This window comes from Anas platyrhynchos, chromosome 6 (genome assembly GCF_047663525.1).
Source record: "Anas platyrhynchos isolate ZD024472 breed Pekin duck chromosome 6, IASCAAS_PekinDuck_T2T, whole genome shotgun sequence".
NCBI lineage: Eukaryota > Metazoa > Chordata > Aves > Anseriformes > Anatidae > Anas > Anas platyrhynchos.
Genome location: NC_092592.1, coordinates 10631434 through 10643895, shown reverse-complemented (window position 1 = coordinate 10643895; position 12462 = coordinate 10631434). Strand labels below are relative to the sequence as shown.

The 12462-nt window shown below is 43.7% G+C and overlaps 1 protein-coding gene across 18 annotated transcripts in view; it reads right to left on the bottom strand.

Moving 5' to 3' along the window:
- Nucleotides 1-12462, bottom strand: part of ANK3 (ankyrin 3) — a 355138-nt gene that overhangs the window by 3746 nt on the left and 338930 nt on the right. For 6 of the 18 annotated variants that reach the window (XM_072040023.1, XM_072040030.1, XM_021269543.4 and 3 more), the window contains 4 exons: nucleotides 11250-11348; nucleotides 2960-3043; nucleotides 2780-2839; nucleotides 902-994 (listed from right to left, as the gene is read on the bottom strand). In XM_072040023.1, the coding sequence (XP_071896124.1) occupies nucleotides 926-994; nucleotides 2780-2839; nucleotides 2960-3043; nucleotides 11250-11348 (312 nt within the window). In that variant the 3' untranslated portion in view covers nucleotides 902-925. The remainder of the gene's footprint in view (nucleotides 1-901; nucleotides 995-2779; nucleotides 2840-2959; nucleotides 3044-11249; nucleotides 11349-12462) is intronic. The other 12 variants (XM_072040026.1, XM_072040024.1, XM_072040031.1 and 9 more) reach the window with 4 other exon arrangements.

The window sequence follows — 12462 nt, the reverse complement described above, 5'->3', positions numbered from 1 at the left end:
TCAATCCCTATACCAGATGTATAGGAAAATGATAAAACAAACTCCCATTTCCCCAAATCCTCCTTCACCTGTTTCCTAAAAGCCACCAAAGCTAAGAAAAATTCTGAGTGGAAAAAAGACCCACGGTAAATACACTGTGCGATTACAGTTCCAGCACACCATTCCAGAGCAAGTGCAAGCTACATTCCACCTGATTATGAGGTAAGACTTCACTGCGAGAGTGACAGAGCACTGAAACAGGTTGTCCAGAGAGGCTGTGGAGTTTCCTTCTCCAAAGATATTCAAAACCCACCTGGATGTGATCCTGGACAACCTGCTCTGCTTTTCTGTGAGTCTGTCGGCCGGTGGCATTTGGATTTACTTTGGGGAGCCCTCATACTGTCACAGCTGCTCTTCTCTTACAATCACTGAAGTTGGATCAATAAATTTTACAAGAAACATTTGGTAAGGATTATTTGTTGGCAAATATTTAGACACTTACTGGCTCTTCCAAGGACACTCACTTGCATAACTGCCTGCAGATCACATGTTCAACTGTGGAAGAAGTCTTTCAGTACATTTACTGGTATGCAGCTCTTTCACTAGTCATGTCTAAGTCCACTTTTAGCAGTAGAGAACGCTGTGGATTACAAACTCTGTGCTTTGTGAAATTCCCCAAATCTTACACATGGCTCAGTTTTGCTTTGCTTTATGTTCCGAGAGATAAAGCTCAGCTTCTATGCATGAACTCAAGGTCATTTTCTTCATACAGGACTGAAGACCACCTATTCAGCTTTGCAGCTTGAAAGTGATGCCAAGGTAGCAGAAAGCAAGCCACTGCACTGCTTAGGTGTGAGCCCCTTCTCTACACAGTGCTGTGCTAGCGAAAGCTTTACAAGGGAAGAAAATTGATCAAACTCACCGTTCAGTGGTTGGCTTTCAACTTTCATGAGTAACTTTTCTTCTCCACATGTCTGACTTCTTTCTTTGTCTTAACCTTGTAAGCTTCACCCTGCTTTAAAGGAAAATATAAACGTTAACATAGCCTGTGGAGAATGCTTGTAATTACAAACCTGCTTCCAAAACAGGCTCCACATTTTGCTGTAACAGGATAAGTAAAAAGCAGTTAAATCACATTAACACTTCATTTCAAAGATACACACAATCTATTTATCCACTCTGCTGAGCTGCAAAAGCACAGGCCTGAAATATCATCTTCAAGTAGAAAATAAGGATCTACAATTTGGGAAAGAGCATCTGGGCTGGAGCACACGACCTTCGGAAGAGCCCCTGCCATCAACTACAGCTGGATTCATCACCACCTTCAAGGAAAATCACTTTCCAACTGGTCCCCTAGGCCAGCCAAGGCCAGTGGACATTTCTAAGAGCATAGGCCGTGGCTGCTGTTGTGATGTTTCACAAAGTCTGTGCTTTAAAGTGAGCAGGTTAGTAATGGAGTAAAGGGAAGAGGAAGAAAGCAGCAAAAAAACATCACCAAAGCAGAGCAGAAGTAAAACCAGTAACAGTGACAAGCAGTGCAGGTTTTGGTGTCTTTAAAACAGCAAACCCCCAAATGAAGTTCATCTGTACTCATTAAAAATAGCTCAATAATCATCTAAAAATAAACACTCCAGTAATCACAAGCCTCATTCACATCAGAGAATGCATCTGTTTGTGTGTGGTTATCGGCAGAATTTACCCCTTGGCTGATCTGCATTGATGTATTTGTAACTATTTGTAGTTTTTCAGTAATCTAATCTGGTGCAGCAAAATTCTCCTTTGCTGAGCAGAATTTCTATTTTCCCTGATAAAGGGCTAAGAAAGAAGGGATTGAAATATGTTTAATTCTTTTCTATTTCTGTGCTCCCTACTTAATTTTTCTCTTCACCAGCAGAAAAAAAAATAAGTATTTTTCATGTTTGCTTCTTTCTTAGTCCTCTATTCTGTTTTCACTTGGACAAAAACCCATTAACCCCACTGCCAGTTTTACTGGAGACAAGAGCCCTGGCCACATGCTAGGAGCAGGGCACGTTTGCAGCAGTTTGTCTCCAAAGGTGCTGCCTGTTCCTTCCGAGGCCTTCAGGCAGCCTGCGTGCCAGGGACCACAGAGTAGGTGGGATAGAGAGCAGCTTGAGGCACAGCCCAACCTCACCCGCAGGGCACCCTGGAAGAGGGATGGGGTATCCCTGCAGCCTCGCAGCCCTCCTTTCCTTTTGCAGGCACTGGAACAGGGCACAGAAGGACAAAACCCCATCTTGATGTGTGTTAGCATATGATACCATTATGTAGGTATGTTCACATCACCCTGAATCCTGCAAAGCCCCAGGCTCCAGCAAGGGGTTATTGCACACGTGAATGAGAGGCTGGTAGGGACCGAGCTGGGGTTTACTCCTTTGGGCTGGTGAAAAAGCAACACAGCACACTTGTGGGTGTCAGGTACAAATTCTGCAAGGGCTTAACCTTACTCTCAGACACTGATGAAACAGAACAGGCCCAAACCCTACATTTTACACCTGCTGCCTGTTTTACATGAGCAGACCATAATGCTTTCCTGGGGAAGGCGTTCTGCACACTGCAGAGCTCTGTGAGGACTCCTTGAAAGATCCCTTTCCAGGAAACACCATGAAGATAAATCCCTGCCCCTTTGTCCCAATGCACAACTTGTCAAGAACTGCAAGCACTGCACTTTGCCAAGGCTTCTTGTTAAATGCAAAACCTCCAGCCCTTTAGCAGCGCTTTCTAGCGGTCACCACAACCCTCTGCGTTTACTGTTATTTCCTGGCAGTCCCCATTCCATTACCATTTCACCAACTTTCCTCTCATGTGGGATAACAACACGTCTTACTACCTTCCGGGTGATCTGTAGGAAGCAATACATGACAAGTATCGATTTTTTTTCCTAGATTCTAAGGGGAGAAAATATGTTAAAAGAAGTTACTTGAATGCAAAGACTCAGAGCAGCGATATAAGCCATGATTACTTTTCTTGTGATGACGTTGCCTTCTTCGTCGGTAAACTGCTCCTCTGTTACAGATTCACCAGGAATGTTTTTTGCTTCCTCACCCTAAAGAACGTGTTATAAGATTAGCAACATAACCTATAATCTGCCAAACCCACACATATTTCCACACCAATCCAAGCAACAAGCACATGCTAGCTTCAACTTTATGTAACAGATTGGTTTATGTCACACAAATAACGTGGAAGCCTTTCTAATTTAGCATGCCAATACCTGCGTATTTATTCCACAAAGCGTGCCCTTAAAACATGTAGTGAGCTTCTGGCACATTTATCAGCTAATTCATGACATGATGCTCTCTGGGCAACAAATAATCTTTCTGTTAGCCTGAATCCTATGAGATGGAGGCACAAATTCATGAAGATAACATCTCTGAACAGCATCCATTAGCAGGAGGTTTTTCGCAGCTTCTCAATGCCCAGTACACACAGAAACATGTTCTAACACCAAATAAGGTGGGGAAAAATTGGGATTTTAAAGATGTCTTTGCCTATAGCTTGCTAAATGCAAGATCTTAAACGCACACAGAAGACAAGACTACTCAGCATTTGCAAAATTGGAAAAAGTAAAAGGTATCTTACGTGAAAACTTCTTTGGCACAGCATCATCTGCCAGCCTGCCAAGGAGTCTCAGCAGCCTGGTGCACGACTTACTGAAATCACACTCCATCCACCAGTTCTCGCAGTACCCACTATTTATGGGACCAGTGTAATAAATCTCTAAGCAGTGTCCTGACTGCTGTGCTAGGACCAAATACTATGACAAGAATTGTTGCTAAAATTATAAATAAAGTCTAAAGCTAGCTGGCAGCCATGAACTTCTGTTCCAGAAGAACACTGACAACTTTACCTCAAAAAGTCATGTTTCCAAATGTGGGTGCTGAAGTAAAGCACCACATTTGATGCTCCAAAAATATCTATCATCTGTGCTTATTTTGTATAAATAAAACAAATCTAATGTAGCATTTTGTTTCTGAAAACATAAAACTGAGAAAGAAAATTGCAATCTATAAAATAATATCCAGTTCATGCACGTTGGTTTCCATGCTTCTCAACAAACTTTGGCTGCACTAAAATCAGTATTCTCCAACCCATAAGCACAGCCCATAAGGAAGGAAGCATTATTGACTGTGTTCATGAGATAGTGGACAAATCTAGGCTCTGCCTCATCTGAAGGACAAAACAATGTTCAAAAGTCAAGACTGCAGATGACTTGCCTTTTCCCTCTGCCAAGAGCAGAGCCATAGCACTTGGAGATAAGATGGTCAGGGAACTCCCCTGTTTTTTCCCTGGAAATTCTACTTTTTTTTTTTTTTCCTTTTTTTTTTTTCTTGTTTTTTTTTTCTTTTTCTTTTTTTTTTAAATCCACCACCAATAAAAAAAACTTTTCTTCTCCCCTTATCCTCAACCCACAATGGAAAAAACAGCAACTAGAGGAAGGAAGTGGAAAAATTGTTATATAAAACTTCTAAATATCAATATTACCAGCAAAATAGTATTTGAAATTATATTATTAAAACTACAAATCAAAAAGTGCTTCCAAGTACTAAGAAGCACCATACTTACTGTGGTCTACACTCTACATAGTTACCTACATAAACTCCAAGCACTGCTTTACAGTGAATAGATATAGTGATGCCGTGTTTATTTTTTGTAACTATTTTCTCTCTAAACACAGCTTTTTCAATGTGTACATTATAACGTTAGACTTGTATGTTATTTCAGAGTGCTAGAAGAAATAAACCTTCCTTTCTGTCCACAAGCAATTTTCTATAGTCAAGGTTTTTTCCCTGCTTTAGAGATAATACATTTTCCCTGCTTTAGAAATATTACATCAGGCAAAAGCTACACGGAAGAGCCCAGTGCAGCTCTGCTGCCAACCATGTCTCTAGCGAGTATCTGTCATTACTCAAAAGTGAAGAATTTCTGCTTATTTCATACTGAAAGCTGTGCTGAAATTACCACTTGATAATAAGTAATTAATCAATTTCAGATGTCTTTTTTTTTTTTTTTTCCTCACGCTTTCATGGGGTATATAGAAACTGTAAAACTCGCCAAACTTTGATGCTTCAGGGAGCATCATGGAGGGAAAGCAGTCTCCACAGCCAGAGGGATGTCACTGCCGAGGGCCACTCAGGTGAGGCTCCCCTGTCCGAGCCATGCTGGGACTGCAGGCACCGGGATGAGGTCCCCAGGCCCAGGCAGGGTGGCACCCTCGCAAGCAGCACAGCAGAACAAATCGCTGCCAAAGCTTTGGGACAGCCCAGGCTGGGCCCGCTGGGCAATTCATGCCCCAAAAGGACTCTTTTCCAAGGGGTTCCTGGAAGGAGAAACTAAATACCTACCTAAGCACCAATTTCACCCCATATCCAGGAGTTAGGTCTGTCAGTGAGCAGTGCCCTAGCGGAAGCCAGCTCCTTTCTTTCTCATGAGCAAGATAGCAGAAATGAAAATGGCACAGGGCCTGCTGCTGCAGGAAGGGGTACCTATGACTGGGTACAGGTTTTGAGAACTGAAACCTGTATGGCCTCCTAGCCGCAGTGGAACGAAGGGAAAACACTGATTTTGGAGACAGTTTTATCAGCAGTGCAGCAGACAGGTTGCTCCTTAAAACAAGTTAGTGAGAATTACTGTGTTCAGTTTTAAAATGGAAAACACATTGATATACTGAAAGATAAATACAGTTTTAAAGGTATTGTGAATCTTGGTTTTTAATTAGCTATACGCTCCTTTAAGCACGGTCTAAGGATAAATGGTGTAAACACTCGGCAGCCAGTATGCATGAAATCCAGCTTTCACAATTTTCTTTCTTGTGGGTAGTTAAACAAATTGCAGGAGGGCTCACAATTGGCAGGAGGCAGATCTGATTTACTGATGTTTCTAATCCTCTGCAGCTATAAAGACGGATGTTTGCTAGAAAAAAAACCAAAACTGCCTTACCCACTGGCAGTTCTACTTGTAAGACCTCCGAACAGCTTTGGGTTAGAATGGCACATTAGATGACCTTGTCAACAAAAGCTGTTTTTAAACACAAAGCTGGTGCGTCTGCGTCACAGCTGAAGAATAAAATTATTTCCGCAGCATCATACTTATGCAGGCTTCATTTCACCCTTGACCAGTCTAAATCACTGTCACAATACCAAGAGCTTTAAAAACGCAGGGAGGAAACTTAACACAGTGATTACTGGAAGCTCGGTTATATCCCTGGGACTAAACCGTACAAAAGCTGCACTCTGCACGCCTCAGCCCCAGAACATGCCAGGAAGCTTTGCAAAGCAGAGTGCTTTAGTGTCACCCTGTTCGCTGGAGTGTAGTCCTGCCAAAACCAGCTGGTATCCTTGCTGCAGCTCTCCAGGGCAGGAGAACTAAAAAACAGCTTCTTCAAAGTCTCCTGCCAACTCCACTGATTTTCTTAACAGTTATTTGCGGATGATGGGTGTTCCCAGGGACCTCCAGATAAATGCAGGAGTTATACAGTTGGTGCTGCAGTACTGTGCCAAAGTTCACTGCAGATTTTGTCAGACCTCTGGTTCTCTTTCATGTTTGTTTTGTTACTAGAGGGATAATAGTCCCTTTTATTCCTCCTATATAGCTAGTGTTGTTGTAACAGCGGAGGATAAAAGGTGCGGCTGCATGTCTGTTACCCAGAATTTAAAAAGGAATTTAAAAGCAGACGGAAATAAGCAAGACGGAAAGATCCTAAATGTTTAATTTCTCCAAAGACCGGGGGCAGTACTGCAACTGGAACAGGAGCTGTACAGAGCAATGAGACCTCTTCCTTTTCTGGTCTAAGCCACCAGCAAAACATAATCCTTTCAGTCTCAAGATCACATTCTTGTAATGCATAACCAGCAGCTGCACCTCTGTCTCCTTGGGATCTCAAGCTGCTGTGGCAGTAGAAACAAACATCTTTCATTAAGGTCATTTTCATTAGCGAGTTCTGCCTACTCAGAGAGACCTTGTTAATCACATGCCACGACTGTCCGCCTGCGCCTGTGCTGAGTTTGTACTTGCTTGTTTGCAGATGTATTGCTAAAGCTGTTGGGGGGAGGAACAGCAGGCAAGCCAAGGAGACCCAAAAGGACATGGTGCCAAATACAGCAGCCCAACAAGCCCAACGGTGGGAGCTGGGTCATTGTTCTGATGCTTGATACAGGAGGACCACGTGCAAACAGACCTGCTAGCAGCACTCTGCAGCCTGAGTTTCACTTCCCAGGTGCGTTACTGCGCTGCAGCTGGCAGCTCCCACCCTGCTGGTCTCTCCCTGGATGTGGGGGCATTTGGGAGCAGAGCAATGCCGCAGCTCTCCAAGCTGGCAGGACTGCAGCAGGGAGGCTGCGCCCAGCTGAGCACAGGGATGGGAACACTCCCATGTGCTGCAGGTGGGGCACAGGCCCTCAACTGGTCTCACCTACAGGATGGCCACATTTTCACTCTCTGTAAATAAGTCTCCTCTGAGTAATAACATCATGAGAGCTGCTGATTTTGCTTGTTACTAACTGCTGCTCAGGATCCTTCTGTGCCATTTCTCCAGTGCACGCTGAACCAATCCTCCATGATCAGTAATGGGGAGCTTCATGGGCAAAATGCATGGGAAGATACAAATCTCTGATAAAAATCGGCAAGAAATAACAAAAGTGCAAGATAGAAAGTAATATTGGATTTGAGTAATTCCTGCTTGGAAGTCTCTTTTGTTTTCCATTACAAAATTCTACCATAAACCTTTTGGCAAGAATCTTACTGGACACTTTTTGCCAAAAATTTGTACCCATGAAAGATTTAACAATCTTTGAAAAGGCATGAAAAATCAGACACTGATTTCTGTCATGAGTGAATAAAAGAAGCTTTGGATCAGGCTCTGAATGTGCACATTGTGGCAGCACTCATTTTTCCCTTGTGTGCTAATTGCTCACATTCCTGCACTACCATAAAAACCCGTTTCTTTTGCAATGCTCCATCCCATCAATCCGCCAGGCGAACAGAAGAGGGAAAGGAAGCAAAACCAAAACCATCTGCATTACCTTGAGGTTAGAATACGATCCTGTTACATGTGGAAATGGGCATCAGCCCTTGCTTGTCTGGTTTTATGGTCTCAGCCCTCTGAAGTGCTAAATCCCATGGGAATGTGCTCGAGAGCACTTGACAGGACCCAGCTCTCGGACTGCTGGGAAAATACCTCCGGGGACAGAAAAGCCTTTCCACGTATTTGGGCCAGGACAGAGGGCTGAGGTAGCAGTTAAACGGAAATAATAGTGTTAGCAACAATGCAGAATAGCACTGAAATGAAAAACAAGTTGGGGAAGAAGAACAAAGGCAATGAAGCAATTCAGTCCTGACAGTAACTGTGGAAGCACATTGCAAATTCTTTTTTTTTCACAGGACTCAATTTATCCTCCAGATTTAGGTGTTAAAAACTTCATCCCTGCAGGCTATGTGAGTACCTCTGTTGCTTTTAATGCAGCATGGAGGCACTACTGAATATTAACTGCAACACAACACTGACCCATGTGCAGCTCTGCCCGGTGGAGGCTCCAGGTGCACCGTCCTCTGTGTCCCTTTGCTGCTGTTGGCACAAGCCAGCAGAGCAGGCTGACAGCACAGGCACAGCACTGCCATCGAGTTCTGAAGCCCGTGCCCAGGCTTTGCAGGTGTTCAAAATATTCTTTATTCCAGAGAAGACAAGCTCAACCCAGATTTCCAGGGCTGGCTCCATAACGTATAAAACAGTATAGGATAAGTGCTCCCAAGGCATGACTGCCAAAAAGCAGCTGGGCATTTCACCACCGGTGGGAGTCGCAGGCTTGCTGCATGGGGAAGAAGCTAGGAGGAAAACATCCCTGCCTGGCCTCCTGTGCATCCATCCCATAGCAGCAATATATTTAGTGGGGAGTGTCAGGAAACACAGGAGTAGGGGGACAGCCCGATTCTCCCCTCACTACTGCCCTGCACAACTGATGCTGGCTGAGCTGTGACATTTGGAGTGGGGTGCAGGGGCTGAGGGGTTGGGCACAGCATCTGCTCGAAGGGTGCTCAGCTCCAGCAAGCAAATGCAGGAGCCTGCTGGAGGCTCCTGACCACTTCTCGTGGTCCCATGGCAAGAACATGGGGGTTACATCCTCCCTGCAAGCTGCGAGCTTTGCTCCGCATTCCTATGTGCTGCATCCCGAGTCCTCCTGCCCAAGGAGCTGGTACTCACCCAGTGCATGCCTTTTCTGTGACTTCAGCTCACCCAACCACTGCAGCTCCCAGGAATTTGCAAAAATTCATCAAGGCCCAGATCCCTTCCAACTTCAAAGCTTGATCCCTCTATTTCATGCCATCAATTCATGAGCTATACATGATCAACACACACCTACAGAAATGGTTGCTCCCTTGTCAAACTCTTTCTCTAAAAGGCCTGATGACTGCTGCTTTGAAAATTTTTCATGCTCTATTTTAACCCCGTTTTAAGTTGTGGGGAGGGAGAACAAAACAAGCAGCAGAACAAGCAGCAGCTATAAATCATCAGACAATGACAGAAGTATCACAAGTACTTTCAAATCTGCCCTGGTGCAGCACAACCATGTCCCGAACAGTGCAGCTCTGGCCGTCCCCCAGCACGCACGTCGTCCCCGAGGGCCCTGCTCTCTGCACAAGCTGCAGACTGCACCACTCTACACAGCTGCTCTACCACTGCTGTGTACGTGCAACCCCAAATGACACCACCACATTTAAAAACAATGTTCTGTGCCCTTCTCTAAACACAGCGGATATACTTAGAAAGAAAATGAAGACTGTCTTTTTCACCCTCTTTTGTACTCTGACATTTCCTGATGCCCAACCAGTGGACACTGAAATAGTTCTGACAAATTGGATGGCAAATCCCAAAAACAAGCTGACTATGCACTGCCTTTACCATTTTCAGCCTGCTGATGCTTTATGTCTTACCAGCAATACTCTTACAGCGTTCAAGGGTCTGCGATCACCCTCAGGCCACCTGCCCCCATCTGAAAACAGAAACATTCCTATTTCTTGCCATGTCTTATCTGCAGAGGGAATTACTGATGAATGGTTATACCCTTGACCTGCCCAGGTGCTTTCATTTAAGGCAGCAGGTTCTTCCTGTAAAAATGAGGTCTTAGATACAACATTTACTTCTGGTGAGCTCATTTTTGCAATTATTGCCTAGTTCAGAATGGGAACACAGTACACTGACAAAACACAGGATGAAGGCGGTCAGAAAGGTCATTCTGCATTTTCCAAGTCTTGGAGAGATCAACAGCTGTGCATCGCAGCCTATCTGCCATCTACATTATGCAAAAGGTGCAGTGCATGTATACGTACCCTTCTCCACTAAACACACAAATAATAGCAACACAGGTAGGTGTCACTAATTATGACTGAAGTAACAATTATATCCTAGGCAAACTCAGCTATCGCTGTAATAGCACTAGAGTGGCTGTTTGTCCTTTTCATGGCTTTACTACATGATTTTCTAATAAGAATTTAACAAATCCTATAAGTTACTGAGAATTAACATCGTTTCTGATGAAGAATTATTTTCTTATGCTATATGCTAAAGGCAAACACTACCATACTATGTGACCATACAAGAAACTATATGAGGGCAAATGCAATTATTTCTGTCTCTACCATTGTTATTAGCATATAAGGTATGTTATGCTAGGGCACCTGTAAATAAATGCACTAAATAAAGCCTACTGAAGGTGATGCAAGGCCTCTTATTAACTGCAGTAGGTTTCAAATCGGGATCACCTGCTGCTTTGGAGAGGCTTTCCAGAACACACCAGGCCCTCTGGATGACAACAGGCCAGAGTACATGGCCCAGACCCTTCTATATCCCACTCTTGCACATTCCTGCTTTTTTTTTTAAAAAAAAAAAACAAACTTGTAATTTAGATTTTTTTTTAGAAAAGAGAAAAAAGGAAAAAAATGTGTTAGCCATATCTGTCTGTAACTCATTTTGCTCTGCATCAGACCAACACGCTGCACCCAGCTTCAGTCTTTCAGATGTCATGCAAAACAGTGAAGAACACAACGTGCCATGCAGCACAGTAGTTTTCCAGTAGAAGACAACCATAAACCTCTGGGTTAAGCAAGGAAAGGCCACGTAGCATTTGGTTATAAAAACAAACTGGCATAGAAAGCATAGTACCGGAGGGGCTCCATTGTGCCAGAACTGACATTCTCACACAGCAGTCCAAACCCACATCCATGCCAACGTCGCCTCAAGAACGCGCATCACAAAATACCTTCAAAATCAACCGCCGTCGATAAACTCTTGTAGTAATCCTCTGCTCCTCACCTGAGCTTGAATCACTCTGAATCTCACTGTCACTGTCACTACATTCCTAATAAATGCAGTTTTAGTACATTTGAACAGCACATTTGCAAGACACAACGTGATATCAGAACTACAAGAAGAAAACAGAGGTTATCATGGACAACATTTTTCCTGTGTGTTATATACATAACTTGCAGTCTTGCTCCTAAAGTATATGATGGGAGGCCTCTTTGTTCTTTGATATGCTATAGAGCTTGACAAGTATACCAGGTATGGAATATTGCAGCTGCTTTTAAGCTTAAGAAAATGGTGTTTGGAATGCATCTGACCTCTTACATTTCTTTATCTTAGTAGTTAAAAACACTGCATGCAGAAAAGCCTGTCATAACTGCTTGCTGTTTCCTCCTCAAAAATTAACAATTCAGACTAACTACATGGATTCACTAGGTACAGAAGTGAATTCCCTTACAAAGAAAGGCAACAGTCACACAAAGATTCAGTGGCCCACCTACCAAAGACCAAAAATAAGCATTTTGAAGACCTTCTCCATGCAAGTGGTTTTCCTACTCAATATTTAACTATTTTTAAATGGTACTAGCTGATGTGTGAAGCACAATCATCTGTGTTTTTTAAGAAGGGAACTGGCAGAGCTCAGCCCAGGCCAGGTCAGAAGCCTGGTGCTGGGGACGTGCAGCAGCTGGATACTGGTGTCCACTCCATCCTAGGGCCCTCCGACAGCTCTGATGCTATCCCCTGCAAAACCCACATAGCTCTTGGGCTCTGGGGCTGAGCAGTTGTGTGTGCAGGTGGCTCGCAGAGAGGGCTTTGATGGACTAGGCTCAAATTACTGTTTTCTGAACAGAGAAATTGGACAACTTTCTCTATAATAACTCAACGGCATCCCAAAAGTGACTCTAAAAACATGTACAGTGGATATTGCTTGTTGAGGGATTTTTGAAACAGCAAAAATCCCATGGCTTGCTGTAGCTGAGCAAACCAAGCTACCAGGGCAACTATGAGAAGCTCCCATGACAGTGTTCCCACATTGCCCAACTGAGGAATTAAGAAAAATATTGATACCAGTAGCTGGCTTCAAGGACAAGGTCTATGTGACTGCTAATCACAAGGGGGTTGTTTTCTTGCAGGTGGGGTTGTTTTCTTGTAGTTGTTTGTCGGAGTGC